Genomic DNA, 17,332 nt, shown 5'->3' with positions numbered 1-17,332 from the left:
ATTGAGAGATTATATGGACTTATAGGATGGAGAACTTTTAGAGGGTTGTGTGAGATCATGGATAGGGTGATTCTCATTTTACAGATGAAAAAGCCGACTCACCAAGAAAACGGGATGTGCTCAAACTTGCAGAAATGGAACCAAAACTCTTGTGCTTTTCCCTCTCCACCTTTCAGCTGTATTCTTAGTGCTTGAAGCTGATTTGGGACTTCAGCATACATTGTCTTATCTTTGTCACTTTGCAGTGGGTAGGGACTGGAGTTAGAGCAGGCTAGCATTAGCATTGCATGAACGACTCTGAGACACTTGGACAGAGCCCCTGGAGGTGGGCTTTCTTCTTCTGGCCCCTGCTCCTTGCTGGCATATTTCATCTTTCCATTTCCATTTTGGAAAGGAATGTTTTTGGGAACTAATGGTTGCTTTTTATGTATTTAAGGTTTTTCTTCTTTCACAGCCAAGGAACTATATAAGAAAGAGGATGGCCTGTTATTATTTCCCAAATATTTGGGTTCCAGGCTTATGTGTCTTTTCGTGGACTTCTAAGTTTTGGTGTGTTCTGATAGGGACAGGGGCTCAGTGTTATTGTGACTGTGTAACTCCTTCTTTGTGGGGTTCTCCCACATCCCACAAGAATGCTTATTTTATTTCTAGGAAGAAGAGAATGAATTATCATCAAGTAAGTGCTTCATGTGGTTGGAACCCCATTATTAGAGAGGTCTTTGTCCTCTAGAAGTCTACGATTGTGCTTGTCCTGGTATCTGCTCCAGGCTGTCCACATGCTTACCACTGCTCTTTTGTATTCAAAATATTGTGACTCTCTCTCTGCCTGGAAATTACTGTTTACCCAACAGAGATGAGAGGTGACTTGTATATATCTACCTATTACATTTGGCAGATAACTGGTAATGGCTAAAATAGGACATGATAAACAACAACAAAAAAAGATGTCCTTGAAGTATTCTCCAAGGAGGTTGAGTGAGCAAATGTGCCTTGTGCTTTGATTCTCCTCTCCTGCACAGGCTGTTTGGGCTTGGGAGTCGTTTCTGGCAATGAGGGGTTCTGGGACTGTGAAGTTGGTATGTGGCACTGGATGCCTTGATGAGGCCAGCTGTCTTGTGTCCTTGCTTCTATGTGGATGTGAGAGGTCATTGCCTTTTTATCTTGGGAAATTGGAAAGAATGACACAGCAGATCTTACTTATATGTTGTGTGGTTGGTAGGGATTTGTTAAATTGGAGGAGGACATTTAAATTCTTCCAAGCTTTGGCTGAGAGCTTCATGATTCTCATTAGCAGGTAACTGTCAGAAAAGCTACAGTTGTTTTTTGATGGTGAAAAGCTATGAAACAACAGAGCCAACTCTTTTAAAATACTTGAACTTTGAAAAAATACATTCATAAGGTTCAAAAACCCTAAAAATGGAAAAAGTTATTTCAAGAGATCTTCTTTTGACTGCTATATCTCAGTCACTGAGATTCTGCTTGTCAGATGCAACCAATATTACTAGTTTCTTGGGTATTCCAAAGATACTCTATCAAAACAGGAAAAATAATTTTTTTTCCTCTCTCTCTTCTTTCTCTCCTGACAAAATGGATAACATACTGTGCTGCAACCTGCTTTTTTTTTTTTTTTTTCTTTTTAACAGCATATGTTCAACTTTGTTTTATGTCAGGATATAAAAGCTTTCTCATTCCTTTTTTAACAGTTACATAGTATTCGTATAGGTGTACCATAATTTGTTTAATTTCAGTCTTTTGCAAATAATGCTTCAGTGGATAACCCAATATTTATGTTTAGTACCTAATTGTATATATAACCATTTCTGTTCATGGAAATGGAATTGCTGAGTCAAAAGATATATGCATTTATAATTTTGATAGATTTTTTTTTTTTTTTTGAGACAGAGTCTTGCTCTGTCGCCGAGGCTGGAGTGCAGTGGTGTGATCTCAGCTCACTGCAACCTCCACCTCCCGGGTACAAGCGATTCTCCTGCCTCAGCCTCCTGAGTAGCTGGGATTACAGGTGCCCACCATCACACCTGGCTAATTTTTGTATTTTTAGTAGAGATGGGGTTTTGCCATGTTGGCTGGACTGGTCTTGAACTCCTGACCTCAAATGATTCACCTGCCTTGGCCTCCCAAAGTGCTGGGATTACAGGCATGAGCCACCACACTCAGCCTTTGACAGATATTAAAATAGACAGCTTTTGAAAACTAGTATATATATTTAGTGTCTGGAATTTATCTTGTGGCCTATCTTCTAAGCCCCTTATCTTTTTACTTACCCATTATCTTACCCTCTGAACCATTTTACTTCATTAGAGACTTGTTTTTAAGAATGTGAAGAAGATCTGGTTACTGGTCACTTGTGATTTAAACCATCTTTTTTTTTTTTTTTTTTTTTTTTTTGAGATGGAGTCTTGCTCTGTTGCCTAGGCTGGAGTGCAATGGCGCGATCTCAGCTCACTGCATGCTCCGCCTCCCGGGTTCACACCATTCTCCTGCCTCAGCGTCCCAAGTAGCTGGGACTATAGGCGCCTGCCACCACGCCCGGCTAATTTTTTGTATTTTTAGTAGAAATGGGGTTTCACAGTGTTAGCCAAGATGGTCTCTATCTCCTGACCTCATGATCCGCCCACTTCAGCCTCCCAAAGGTTGGGATTACAGGCGTGAGCCACCGTGCCTGGCCTAAACTATCTTAATATCTGAGCTGGGTGTGGTGGCTCATGCCTGTGATCCCAGCTACTTAAAAGTTTGAGGTGGGAGGATCGCTTGGGCCCAGGAGTTCAAGACCAGCCTGGGCAACATAGGGCAATCCCATCTCAAGGGAAAAAAAAAAGAATCTGGATTAATGAGTATTACTGATAGAGTCTAAATTCTGCTTGTTAGCCCTGCATGCCCCAGTACAAATGGAGAAGCCACCGATATTAATATCCACAATAATGAGCACTCTCTGTCAGTCTGTTAATAGCATTGTCCTTCTGCCTTCTTTATGAACACCAACCCTACCTTTGCTGTCTCCCAGTGCAGCACTCAGTAAATGTTTTGGTTTCCCGCCTTTAATGTGCTCACTATTGTCAGGCTCAAAAGTGAAGAGGAGCTGAAATTTCCTAAATATGTGGGGACCTCACAGTCTGTTTTTCCTGGAGATCCAGTCTTAGGCATTGTTTTCACATGACTGTCATCACGAAGCCTTATTGCATGTCGTAGGACTCCATATTCATCCTATCTGGGCACAATTTCAGTTTGAATTTTAAGTTACCTAGTATTTTCATTATATCTTAGATAAAGTGGTTGGCAAACTACAGCCTGTGGGCCACATTCAATCTGAGGCCTGTTTTTGCACATCCTCTGAGCCAAGAATGGTTTTTACCTTTTTTTTTTGAGTTGGAATCTTGCTCTGTCACCAGGCTGGAGTGCAGTGGCATGATCTCAGCTCACTGCAACCTCTGCCTCCTGGGTTCAAGCGATTCTCCTGCCTCAGCCTCCTGAGTAGCTGGGAATACAGGTGCCCGCCACCACGCCCGGCTAATTTTTTGCATTTTTAGTAGAGACAGTGTTTCACCATGTTGGCCAGGCTGGTCTCAATCTCTTGACCTCATGATCCACCCACCTTGGCCTCCCAAAGTGCAGGGATTATAGGCGTGAGCCACCACGCCCAGCCGGTTTTTATATTTTTAAAGATTTGTTAAAAAAAAAAAAGAAGAAGAAGAACTTAGACCATGTGAAGCCTGCAAAGCCTAAGACATTCACTATTTAGGCCTTTACAGAAAACGTTTGCTGATCCTTATCTTAAACTAGTAGTTAAATGTTTTTTAACTGAAACCCAGTCAGGCCAAGCTCCAGTTTACAGAATGGGCAGAGGAGGAGCTGCTCTGCTGGTGAAGTGGTGGCAGGGAGTGACCTCGCCTGCAAATGTTCTTTCCCCGCAGCTGCTCCACACAGCCAAGGAGCCTTGGGCTCTTGGACACTAGTTTGCAAACTGCTGTTCTGGGCATTCTCAAAAAGAATGATTTATAAATATCCCCTTAAGCGTAATGGGTTGGTACTGACGTGCCTCGTGCCTACAGTTTATTGGCATTTTCTCCTAAGCACAGAAAAGTTCCCGTTTTCATACTATTTAACACACTTACTTTTTGGTGGGGGGAGATATAGCAAAAATTATATTCAGGTCACGCATATGCCATTGAATAGCATACTCACAGACTGGAAAGAGGAAAGCCTTGCACTTGTCTAGTTTACTGTCTTCATCCCTTTATCCCTCATCTTGCTGTGATGTCACATTTGAAGGGACAGAGGCCCTAAGAAATTAAATGATGTGCTCAAGGTCACATAGGCAGGGCCCAGGTCTCTTGACCCTTAGGACAGTTCCTTCTACAGTCTTCATAGTTTTCTGCTTAAATAATCATCTCGACATTGTTACCTAGTGTTTGAATTCTTGGTATTTTACTCTGTCATCTTGTATTTCTCAGTATCTTGCAGGACTGAGAGGAGGTGGTGGTGAGGCAGTCTTCAGATGATACCTGCTGCTAAGAAGGACTGTGTAACTGTGTTTTGAAGGAAAATATTTATACATATTTTCTTATATATGCATGTATTAGTTTCCTATTGCAGTAACAAATTACTATGAATGTGGTGGCTTAAGACAACACAAATTTATTATCTTATAATAATAAGATTTTGGTCAGAAGTCCAAATGTGTGGGCAGGGCTGCATTCCTCCTGGAAGCAGGCTATAGGGGAGGATCTGTTTCCTTGCCTTCTCCAGCATCTAGAGGCTGTACCTCCCTTGACTCGTGGCTACATCACTCCAACCTCTGCTTCTGTTAATCTTTGACCTCTAACCCTCCTGCCTTCCTCTTATAAGGACCCTGAGATTACACTGGGCCCACTTGGATAATCCAGGATAATCTCTGCATCTCAAGATCCTTAACTTAATCACACCAGCAAAGTCCTTTTGCCATGTAAGGTGCCATATTCACACATTTTGGGAATTAGGATGTGAACATCTTTGGGGGCCATTATTCTGCCTACCACAATGCATAAAATACCTCAAAAGGATATGAGAGCAACTAGAAATCTTGGTTGCTCCTGAGGTGGGAAACTAGATGGCTAAAAATGAAGTATGGGAGGAAGATTTTTTTTTTTTTTTTTTTTTTGAGGCAGGGTCTCACTTTGTCACCCAGGCTGGAGTATAGTGGTGTGATCTCACCTCGCTGCAGCCTTGACCTCCTGGGCTCAAGTGATCCTCCCACCTCAGCCCCCCATGTAGCACTATCCAGCACTACCTCTTGGACAGGTATGCCCCTGACCAGCTAAATTTTTTGTATTTTTTGTAGAGACAAGGTTTTGCCATGTTGCCCAGGCTGGTCTCGACCTCCTGAGCTCAAGCAATCTGCCTGCCTGGGCCTCCCAAAGTGCCAAGATTATAGGTGTGAGCCACTGCACACAGCCAGGAAGATATTTTTGAATGTTTATTTACACATGTTTATTCTTCATATAATTAGTAAGCCTTCTGATGTTAGGAGCTTAATGTTCACAGGTATATTCAAAATCTTAGATGCCAGCCAAGCATCTTGGTTGAGCAGTGATATAGATTTCTCAGTTGATTTATTTTAGCCAGCATCAGAATAGTTCCTATGCACCATATTTGAGTTCAATTCAGAACGCTTACTGAAGGTCCACTAGCACTTACTTGACCCAGTAGATGGTGGAGAAATGTGTTGGTCACACTCAGTTACCTTTCAAGCAGCCTGTCCTATAGAACTTTGTGCAGTGATAGAAATGTTCTCTGTCTGCAGTATTCACTTGGTGGCCACTAAGCCACTGAGCACTTGAAATGTAGCAAATGCAACTTGAGAGACTGACTTTTTCATTTTATTTACTTACTTTTGATTAACATAAATAGTCACGTGTCTAGAGGCTACTATATTGGATACTGCAGCTTTCGAGAAAAATGTAATGAGTTCTGAGGTAGGTGATTTCCCAGGTCCATCTTGAATAGCTGGGCCCTCGTTTAGCAACGAAGTACATTCTAAACCTTAAGTTCCTTATTGCCACTGGATTTTGCTCCATAGAAAGAATGTAATGATTAGGGACTGAATCCCTAGGACCACTGGAAGAGGGCTGCCTTGCCTGATGTGGCAAGTATCTCATGGATCCCATGGCCTCAGTGCTTCTGAGGTTCTTCTGATGCTACTGAAATTGTTTCTATGAGGAAATTTATATGGGGTTTCTCCTCTCACCTTCTGGCTGTTGGAAGTGCATTTCTCAGGCATAGCTAGGGACAAGTCCTTGATGCTTTCCCAAATGGCACATTTACTCCCTTGGAGAGTTCCCCCATCTGCCATCCCCCTCCTGTCTCACCCTATCTTCCAGTTTTGAGTTTGCCATCTGGGGCAGGAAGTTTCCAAGAAATAGCAACTGAGAGCAAAATTCACCTATTCCTTTTGTCTTCTTTTTATCTAAAGGTAGACTGAGTTTAAGTCCCCTTCTTTGCCTTTACCCCAGCCCAGGAAATACTGAACCTTTCACAGAGGTCAGGGGCATACCTGTCCAGGAGGTAGTGCTGGAACTGCGGTCCTGGTACCTGTCCACAGGTGTGTGGATTTGGACTCAGACCAGGAGCCCTTAGGTCTTCCTTGGTGTTTGTCACCTGTCAGTGTCCCCTCACACACCTCACCCTCTGAGATCTGCAGCCTCTGTGCCTGGTGGAAGAAGAGGCCAAGGGTCTAGGAAAAGAAGTAGAATAGACTGTGACTTCCCAGATTACATCCATCCCATGCAGTAATGACATTAGGAGTCTTGGGTCCTTGTTTTGGCTCTGCTATTGACAGCCCTGACCTTGCACTTACCACTCAATCATTTGCACTTCAGTTTCCTAATCTATCAAAAGAGACCCACTCGGATATGTTAACTCTACTGTTTTGTGATTGTCACTGGGAAAACGGGAATTGAAGGAAAACCTCTGTCTGCTGCCATGGCTGCCTAGACAGTGTCCTTCTCCACCAGCAGCCTCATGCTCTTGCAGTAGTGAGAGGTTTTCTGCACTGTCTTCCCCTCAAGCGTTAGAGAGGGTTTTTGCCTCAGCAGGAGGGAGGACTTGCCTAGCGGCTTGTAAGCAGCAATATTCCAAGGCCACATCCAGAGAGGTTAAGGTTCCCGTCGTCCCTACGTTCTCACAGAAGTGATGTCAGGCAGCAGGTGCCAAATCTTGGGGCTTGGCTTGGTTCAGCCTTTGTAGCAGGGATGCGAGGCACAATCAGCACCCCACACATGAATCCAAGACTGAATGAGGGCTGCTGCTGTGAGCGTCCCTGGCCGGCCATGAGCCTTGCGTGTCTGCGCAGTGGGAAGCATGGTGTTGAGCCTGCCCGCTTTATAACGGGGCTCCCTGTGCCAGGTGGACTATAGCAGCGTCATCACATAAACATCCCTACTTCACTGTGAGTAACCTTTCTTTCCCCCCTCTGGATTTTAACTCTGATCCCTTTGTCCTTAACAAACAAGTATTCTAGGTCTGATGTGAGGCTGTACATAGACACTGTCTCATTATCCAGTTAATCTCTGTTTGCTGTCACGGATTCAGCCAGCAGTGGCATTTGCCTGCCTTCAATTTGAAACCTTTTTTTCCATTGTCACTTACGGGAATTGCTGAATGACTCATTATGCCGTGGTCAGCCCTCTCGGGTTATTTGCCACAATAGGCCTGACCAGCCAGATTAAAGTGGGCAGTAACTGTAAGCTGCCTGTGTCATCAGTTCAGGATTTGTGTCCCCGGTCAGAGTTCTAAATTGAACATTGAGTTCAGCCTGTTTTGGTTTAGTGCCTTAGGAGGCAGACACTTTGTCAGTCTGTGGAATGGATGGGTATGTGCACGGTACAAGTTAGGGATTCCAAGAATAAGGCAAAGGGCTGGGTGAGTCCCACTTTAGGGTGCATGCAGATCACCGGGGAAGCATTGTTTCTGCCCCACCCCTACAGGTTCTGATGTAGTTGTTCTAACAGGAGGCCTTGGACTGTGCATTTTAGGCATGCATTCCGGTGATTCCTTTTCCAGGTAAACAGCATCCTGAAAACAGCGTCCCAGGGGCTTTGGACGAGTGAGAGATTCGGGTTTCATGTGGGACATACAGGAAACAACTGTTTTTTTTTTTTTTTTTGAAGACAGTCTCGCTCTGTTGCCCAGGCTGGAGTGCAGTGGCGTGATCTCAGTTCACTGCAACCTCCACCTCCCGGGTTCAAATGATTCTCATGCCTCAGCCTCCCGAGTAGCTGGGATTACAGGCACACACCACCACACCCAGCTAATTTTTGTATTGTTAGTGGAGATGGGTTTCACCATGTTGGCCAGGCTGGTCTCAAACTCCTGACCTCAGGTGATCCACCCGCCTTGGCCTCCCAAAGTGCTGGGATTACAGATGTGAGCCACTGCGCTGGGCCAAGAAACATTAATGCATTCCATTCTGCAACATTAATGCAGTCCACCCTAAAGTGGAACTCACCACAGCCCTCTGCCTTATTCTTGGAGAGAATAGAAGACAAATAGGCTTCGTCTCACAAGCCAGCTCACAGCAGTTAATAGTGGTTGCAGTGGTGAAGATTCTGAGGTCATGCTCAGCTTGCGGGGGATCAGCAATAATGATGTCCTCCATAGGCATGGATGGCACCCGTGTACTACACATCTGTCATCTTGGTGGCCTGGACACAGGGTCGAGAGACCAGGTCCTCAGCTGGCACAAGGAAGGCAGGCCAACATGCAGGCTGTGATAAATCCTTATGGTCCTTGGCTCCCTTTCTCTTCCTTTAAGGTTTTAGGGGTAGGCGTAGGCAGCAGATGCTATAGGAAAGGCTCAGTGCATAGTGGTAACAGCAGATTATGGCACCAGATTGAATCCTGACTTGCTATTTATCAGAAACGTGACATTGGGCAACTTATTTAACTCTGTTCCTTGATTTATTTATCTGTAAAATGGGAATAACAGTATTTACCCCAGAAAATCGTTATGGGGATTAAATGAGATGAAATCTATAGAGCCCCTAAAACAGTGCCTGGCACATAGTCAGGCCAGTATGTGCCAGCTGTTGCTTTTATTATCAGCTTATTGTGATTTGTGGGTACAAAAGTATTTTCAGCTCTTTGGAGAAGGGAACTTTTGGAGTCTAAGATGCTCTTCTGGTGGCTGGGCTGTGAAATTCATCCAAGAGGAAGGTTCATCAGATGCATCTGAATGTCACAAAAACACTTCTTCATCTTGTAAAAGGAAAGCATAAAATGTATGAGTTGGCTTATGCCTTCTGATAACTTATCCCTGCTAGTGGAGCTATGGGAGGCAGGCCACTGAGATACCCGGTGGATAACTATTGATTTTTGCTTAAAGTTTTGAAAAGAAGAATTCAGTTGGATTTTTGCATGAAGAGAGAGGATGTTACCTAGGACCTAGTTTCAGAAGGAGGTTGCTGGCATTACTGATAGTACAGTGAAAAGACCCAGCAGCATTGAAACATTTATGAGCTGGCTGGAATGGCTTTCTTGTAAATTGTAACCAGCTGCACTGTTGTTTAGCAAAGCCTGCCAGGGCAGCTCCAGCCTTGGCCAAGTATTCTCGAAGCCCAGAAAGCTCACATGAGGTGCTTTTTTTCCACTTACCTTATTAGCTTTCATCTAAGTGACATTGACGAAGCTCCTACTGTGTCTAGCATTATGCTGGGTGTTGTGGGGGATGCAAGCAAAGTGGCTTAGTCCCCTATCCCACAGGTACTTTATGCTCTGGTTGGGTAGATATGCCAAACACTTAACAAATTAAAAAACAAAACAAAACAAAACTATTTCCATGCACTCTCTGTAAGGAGCCAGATGGATACATACAGCAAGGACCTTGGGATGTTCTCTTTGGTATTTACCATACAGCACAGAGTGGCTGAGATGTGTACTCAGCTGTAACAAGTACAGTCTGTGAGGAAGGCCACTTGGTTCCTGTGGTAGTTGAAAGGGACAACATGTTGCAAACTGGGGCATGAGGAAACACAGTGTGAGACCTGGGCGGGAAGGGCAGTGGAATTTTCAGAGAAGGATTTCTGGGCTTACTGACTCGTACCAGCAGAGGCATAAACATACCATGTGGAGAAAATGACAGGTAGAGCATTTTGGCAAAGCATGGAATCTGGATGAGGGCTGAGCTCAGGATGCTATTGGTCTTCGAATGCCAGAGTGGGAGCTGTTGAAGGGATCTGAGTAGGAGAGTGACAGACCAGCATGGAGGAGAAGTAAGACTGGGCAGTGGGGTGGGAGGGGCCGTAAAGAGAGAAGCGGCAGTGAGGCAGGAGTGGAGGCAGCATCATGGCCCGTGTGAGAGCCTGACCTGGGTCCACTGGAGAGACACTCGAGAGAGACTGTGGCTCAAGGGACACTGTGAAGAAACTAATTAGCAATGTCATCTGCCTTGAAAGATGTAGGCTTTTTTATCCACCGGTCAACCTCTTATGTTTTACAGATCCGGCCAGTTATTGAACAAACCTTTCCTTTTTCTAAAGTTCCAGAAGCCTTCCTGAAGGTGGAAAGAGGACATGCACGAGGAAAGACTGTAATTAATGTTGTTTAAATAAAAATGCAGTTTAGTGATTGTTGGCGTTCTTATTTGGTGAGTGCCTGTGAACCCCAATTTTTTTTCTAGCCATCCCTTTCAAACATTTTTCCAGATTAGATTATAAATTCCATGATACAAGCTTTAAAAAATAAACACACCATTTTGGCCAGTAATTGATATAAAAATATCAGCACTTGGATTTGTCTGTAGTCAATAGAAATTCCAGGTTTTTTCAAGCTGTTCCTTCACACTGGCTTTGCAGGTTGCTGTGGCACCTTCTATTTTACTAGCTTAAACTACTTTATTGTCTTTTTTGTTTTAGAGACGGGGTCTCGCTGTGTCACCCAGGCTGGAGTGCAGTGGCCCAATCACAGCTCACTGCAGCCTTGACTTTAAGCGATTCTCCTTCTTCAGCCTCTCAAGTAGCTAGGACTACAGGTATGCACCACCACACCCAGCAATTTTTTTGTATTTTTAGTAGAGACAGTTTCGCCATGTTGCCCAGGCTGGTCTCAAACTCCTGGGCTTAAGTGATCCACCATGTCAGTCTCCCAAAGTTCTGGGATTACAGGCATGAACCACCCTGCTGGGCCTGATCGTCTTAATGTACAGTACTAAAACTTTCAGTGTATGGATGGATGTTGGCATGAAGAGATAATTTAAAGCTGGTTCCTTCTTGAATTCATCACTGAGCACCTTTCTAACTGGCCAAGGTTTCCTTTTTTGTTCCTCCACCATAATGTGGTCACCACAGCTCTTAAAGTTCTAAATCTCTTAGTGTCATATATAAAAATCTGGCTGGTGATTCATTTGTTTATGCCTTAATATTGAAAGGTGAGGGCAGAGTTTCTAACTTTTTAAAACCCTTACATCTTGCATAAGGATTAGGCCTGTTTCGGCAATTGAAACGTGCTTCTCTGAGGGCTTTTCCATGGAAATTGCAGCCTTCCAATGGAGCCCAAAGCTTGCCACTTTGATGTCAAATGTTTACATTTAGATCTCTCTCCAGTCAACCCATTGCAGTGTGCACTTTTGAATATTCACTTACGGTAAGTGTTTTTACTTCCTAATATACTCATCCTCAGTATTGCACCTGAAATGCTTGCTTGTAACTTTTGATGTAGACCTGTTTTGAGATTTCTGCTTGGTTTATTCCTGTTAGACACTCGTTTGGTAGCATGTATGTTAGATGTAGGCTTTTCTCTAGAATTGCTGGTCTGGTCTTACTACCGAGTTATTGCAAAAGAAAAAAAAAATCTGATTTTCCAGGTGTAAATACCAGCTGCTCTTGACTTCCATCTGGAGCAGCCTCAGCTCTTTTCCTGGAGGGCTCCCAGGTGGTAGTGGGAGTAAAATACTTGAGCCAGGACCTCACTCATCCTCATTTCCACTCAGAAACTATGGAGTTTGGAAAGAGAGTGGTCAGCAAAACTTTCTTGCTATTATACCAGCACCCTTCAAACCTGCTTCATCCTAATCAGACATTTGTTTCTAATCTGCTAGCTGACTCTCTTTGAAGGGTTAGATGAGGGCTACTGAATGGACTCTCAGATTTCATGAACATAGTTAACCAGAAGCAAGTTTATTTAAGAGATCAGTTCAGCACAGGCTACTGTAGGATGTCTTACCCCACCATATTGTAATGGTATGCACAAAAGGCCTAAAATCAGAGCTATACATTTAGGAACAAGACAGATATGTTGGATGCTGTTGTACATGCGCCAATAATATTTTAAAACAAGATAAGCTATTCCAGTGACCATAATTGCCTACCATAGACTCCAGAGAAGATCAGCATTTTAGAATTAGAAACACACTTGAATAGATGGAAAAGAAACAAGTTGTTCTACCTGTGACAAGAGCACCAGTATTGAGTGATGAGGACAAAAAGAGGAAGAATATATTCAAGGAAATGTTTAGCACTTTTGTTCAAAGCTAGAACCCACTGTTTGAAGAGCAGCGTATGGGCTGGTGTCTTGTCAGTTGTTAAGCAGTTTGTTTGCATTCTTGAAATGCTTACTGCAGTTGAGGGTTCCAAGATTGCTTGAAGATTGATTTGACTCCGGTCAAATCATGAGTTCCAAGACTTGACCAGCAACATCCCTAAAGGTCTCTTTTCCTTCTCTTTCTGGGGATAATTAATTGCTGGTCATCCTCTTGAGCCTTTCACCCTCGTTTAGTGGCTATAGTGCCCCGAAGACCTGAGGCTGTCCACCAATAGCTGTACCCCGAAGCATGGCTGTAGAACACTACAGGGAAGGCAGCCCCATGCAGGCCATGTGTGGATGCAGGTGGATAGGAGGGCAAGAAATTAGGCTAAAAAAATGTGAGTTTAGCAAAAAAGTATGTAACATTGCTTCAGCACTTGTAGATGAGTAAGGATGGCTCATAAATTAGGTCATAATAGTGTTCCAGTAGCAGCTATAAGAAAGGCATTAAACAACACTCATTTGTGACATTCTTGGGCAGCCCATGGATGAGTTAAAATAATGGAAATCCTGGCTGGGCACAGTGGCTCAGGCCTGTAATCCCAGCATTTTGGGAGGCTGAGGCGAGCGAATTGCTTGAGCCCAGAAGTTCAAGATCAGCCTAGGCAACATGATGAAACCCCATCTCTACAAAAAAAAACCACAAAAATTGGCTGGGCTTGGTGGTGTGTGCCTATAGTCCCAGCTACATGGGAGGCTGAGGTGGGAGGATCACCTGAGCCTGGGGAGGTAGAGGCTGCAGTGAGCCATGATTGTGCCACTGCACTCCAGCCTGAGACCCTGTCTGTCTCAAAAAATAATAATTCAAATCCTACTAACAAATGTTACCAGACTTTGACATTAAATTTTTAAAATGTATTAATTTTTAATATGAACTAAAGGAAAATAGTATTTTGTTTAGAGTTCGTTAAATGTGTGAATACCTAAGGCTTTCCCATTGTGCTATGCAGCATATTTAAAGGTTCCAGAAAGTGTTTAAGGCCAAGAACCAAAATTACAGGCCTGATAAAGTATTTCTTCTCAGATGCTAAACAGTTCTCTACCTTTCAAACTTAAGCCTTTATCTTACCCTTTAAAGTGTAAGGGCTTTGTAGGTCCACAAAGTTGGTAAATTTGTTCCAGTTCTCTCCTGTCACTATCTATCTTTGGAAATAATTTAAAATGTACACAGTCTTGAAGTCTTGATATAACATTTTAAAAAATCACCCAACAGCTGCTAATTAGGCAACCTGTTTAAGCAGCTACCAAAAATGAAAGGCAAGAAATGAAAGGAGGACAAATTATTGGTTTAAAGCTATGATAGTCTTTTGAAACGATGAGTAAGTTCTCTGAGTCATGGCAGCATGATTTAAGGTTGAATTTAGAATCAATGAAGGAGGAGTCGATCCACTTTCCAGTTTGGTCTTCCATCAGCATTGTCCTTTTTAAGAAATAAGGTGGCTGGAAGGACCTCCAGAAGATTCTTCTTCCTTCTTTGTTCAGGTATATAGGACCATGGCTTCCCACACTTGTGTAAACTTCTCTTTGCTGACAGTGTTGAGGATAATGTGATTTTGATCATACTGTGTGCCCCCTAAAAGAAAGGAAAATAATAAAAGATGAATGTGCCCACGGTGAAGGGTCTGTAGCAGACACAATTCCCCTAACACCAGTACAGCAAAAGTAAGCAAGTAAACAAGGTGTAGAACTGCATGCCTCAAGGAGGCAAGGCAGGGAGGGAAGCCTGAGCCCCTGTGGGATGAGAGGGTCAACCTGTCATGGGTGAATCTGTCCAGATCCCACCATCGGGGCACCAGCACCTTCACACAGGACATCCTACCTCACGGGCTCCTTTTTCTACCCAGTTTTTAAGAGCTAGTCCACGGTCACTCTTACAATGTCTGAAATTCAAGGGAACTGGGAAAACTCGAGAGAAGGGAAAAGGAGTAAAGAGACCAACATATATTTGGTAGTGAGATGGTGGGTTCGAGACACCAGTGAGGAAAGAACAGGCAATCCTGGCAGTGGTGGAAAGGTGGGAGGAATGGTTATCGGGGAACAGCGTTTGCATGAACAATGAAAATGGGCTGTATTAGGTCAAAGGGGAAGCTTGGATGACACCTGGAAGTACATAAAGGGACAGGGTAGCATTGTCACTAATGGGGAATCAATTGGTGGATAAAACTTCATAGCATTTAAGATGCTGAGTACCATTGTATTGTAAAACTATTATCATCTAACTCCCTGTTACCAGAATGTAAGATTTTCCAAAGGTGCTCACTGGATGTTTCAGATACTTTTGTGCTAAAAACAGCCTCACGGCTTCTTTCTTTGGAGAAGTATCATTAACAAAAGGGTTATCTGATTTTTTTTCCAGTGTAGAAGATCCCTTCAGATGGCTTATCCTTTTTTTAGCATAAACCTCAGCACCAAGGATGTATCAACAAAGACCCCATCAAAGTAAAAATCTGTGCATTTTGATGCCGGGAGTGACCGGTATTGAAAGCATGCTTCCTCCTCGGATCAAGAAGAAATAAACATTCTTTTCGCCTTTGAAGCATTTACAAAATAGGAAAAAAGTTTGAGAATTTACACAATAAATCTAGGTATTATAGTTGAGGAAGGAAATCGTCTCTTCTCCTCTTGTGAGACACTGATTTATCATCACTGATAATCTACAGCCTCTACACAGCTAGAGGTATGGCTAGATGTACTATAGAATACAAGGGTGAGGCGCTTTGGGCCTTTATGTGTAAGTTTGTAGCAGCAGGGAAAAAACGTTTTCACTACCAGCAAACCCTACACTCTGCCGAGACAGAGACACACACAGCATAATACTCCACTGGAATTTCAGGAAGTATTAAAGTCACAATGTCTCTTTTCATTCTTCATTATTATAGTATGTTAAAATACTTTTTGTATTTTAAGAGTATCTTTTGTATTTTAAAAGTATCTTAAAATACTTTCATATAAATTCAGCTAGAATCATGAAGACTAGAAAGTTCTTGAGAAATAATTTGATCCATTCTCTTGCCTTTGGAAAGTATTTAAATTGTGCAGACTAAATGTTTTTTAAAGTGAACATAAATCAGCTTCCCCTGTTGTTACAAGGTATGTGGTCTGGAATAATACGTGAATGTCTACCAAAAGAATTCATTTCCCAAACACAGGGAGATGAGCTAGAAGACAGATGCGTGATCTAATAACTCTTAGGGCAATTTTAATACATAACAAATGGTTCAGTATTTGTAGCTAATGGAAATCATGGTCTGCTAGTAAGTGCACCAACGAGAAGAGAAGTGTTTATATTTTCCTTTGCATGGGGTGTGGGACGTGCGGCGCTGCTCTCTCATGTCCACAAGATGGCACCATTCTCCCAGTCTGAGAAAATTCAGTTTTAACAAGGAATTAAGACTGTTGTAGCTAGCCGGGCGTGGTGGCAGGCACCTGTAATCCCAGCTACTCAGGAGGCTAAGGCAGGAGAATCGCTTGAACCCAGGAGGCAGTGGTTGCAGTGAGCCAAGATCGTGTCACTGCACTCCAGCCTGGGCAACAGAGTGAGACTCCATCTCAAAAAAAAAAAAAAAAAAAAGGACTGTTGTTGCTACCGTACTAGATACTGAGATTTCACAAATACACATGACATTATGCTTACTCAGCAGGCACTTGAGTAATTTATATAGTGTCATTTAGGAAGGGGCTCTGGAGCTTTAAAAAGAAGTCTTAAGAAACCTAGAGTCCCACGGTTCATGTCAGAGCCAAGACGAGTCAGGTGTCCTTCCTTCTGGTCAGCTGCTAATGTAACAAGTCAGGGACATCCTGTGTGCCTAGCACATCTAGAACATAAACTGAAGCCAAGGAGGAGGCTTTTTTTTTCCACTCTGGTGCCCTCCGTGTCTAGCACCGAGCCTGCCACATAGCGTGTACCCCGTGAATACATGTTGGAAGAGCAAGAGAAGAAAGCTCTAGCTAAGGATTATAGTGTTGTCCACCCTGGACATAGGAAGCAGATCACATTTGTAAAAAACAGGAAGGTTTGGTCAGATTTCCTTTGAGAACTAAATACCCTACTTTTTCTAACATTGCCTCAAAAACTCCACTTTTTCCAATTGAGTCACATTTCTTTAGTGTCTCTGGAGATTTTGAAACTCTTGTCAACACTGAAGCACTCTAGTACAATAAAGTTTATCAAAATAAGAATAAAGGAAGATCTGCATAATTCTTAACTAGTTTGAACCTCAGGTTGATCATCTATAAAATGAGTATTTCACCTGTCTACACATTGACAAATCTGTTGTACCAAATGTAAGGTGAGGGAGTTGTACTATATGTTACTGTTCGGTTTCTGAATATTGCATTTATTTTCTTATATCCAAGGGTACTGCTTGCATTTTATATGATCTTTGTGGTCTCCATCCAGCCTGTAGTCGCAGTGCTTAGTTTGTGTTCCTTAAGTGCCCCCTTTAATGAAGGCAAAGGCATTGTTTGCCTCTGAGCATCTTTCCAACTTCTCAGATTCTGTGTGATTCTAAGTCCATTGTTTTAAGTGGGTTGGCCAAGCTACCTACCTGGAGATCATTCAGAAGTGACAGCCACTTTTGCTCCCCATACAGTTACCAAAGCCCCTGATGAAAATGTCCAGATTCATTCTCCATTATCCAGAAAAGTTGTTTTTTAAAAATCAGATTACAGCACTTTCTTTATCCCTACAACTTTTTTTTTTTTTTTTTTTTTGAGACAAAGTCTTGCCCTGTCGCCCAGGCTGGAGTGCAGTGGCACAATC

At 43.0% G+C, this 17,332-nt stretch overlaps 2 protein-coding genes across 2 annotated transcripts in view; one reads left to right on the top strand and one right to left on the bottom strand.

The window, feature by feature from the left end:
• The window catches only part of RTN4IP1 (reticulon 4 interacting protein 1), a 63,114-nt gene extending 52,497 nt beyond the window's left edge, over positions 1-10,617 (top strand). The window contains exon 9 of the mRNA XM_058435726.1: positions 10,490-10,617. Within this exon, the coding sequence (XP_058291709.1) occupies positions 10,490-10,597 (108 nt within the window). The 3' untranslated portion in view covers positions 10,598-10,617. The remainder of the gene's footprint in view (positions 1-10,489) is intronic.
• A 1,007-nt stretch (positions 10,618-11,624) lies between these two features.
• Positions 11,625-17,332, bottom strand: part of CRYBG1 (crystallin beta-gamma domain containing 1) — a 208,559-nt gene continuing 202,851 nt past the window's right edge. Inside the window, exon 22 of the mRNA XM_032155957.2 lies at positions 11,625-14,143. Within this exon, the coding sequence (XP_032011848.1) occupies positions 14,049-14,143 (95 nt within the window). The 3' untranslated portion in view covers positions 11,625-14,048. The remainder of the gene's footprint in view (positions 14,144-17,332) is intronic.

The sequence above is a fragment of the Hylobates moloch genome, unplaced genomic scaffold (assembly GCF_009828535.3).
Source record: "Hylobates moloch isolate HMO894 unplaced genomic scaffold, HMol_V3 SCAFFOLD_2, whole genome shotgun sequence".
Lineage (NCBI taxonomy): Eukaryota > Metazoa > Chordata > Mammalia > Primates > Hylobatidae > Hylobates > Hylobates moloch.
Note: the sequence above shows the minus strand (reverse complement) of the source record. Positions and strands in the feature narration are given on the sequence as shown.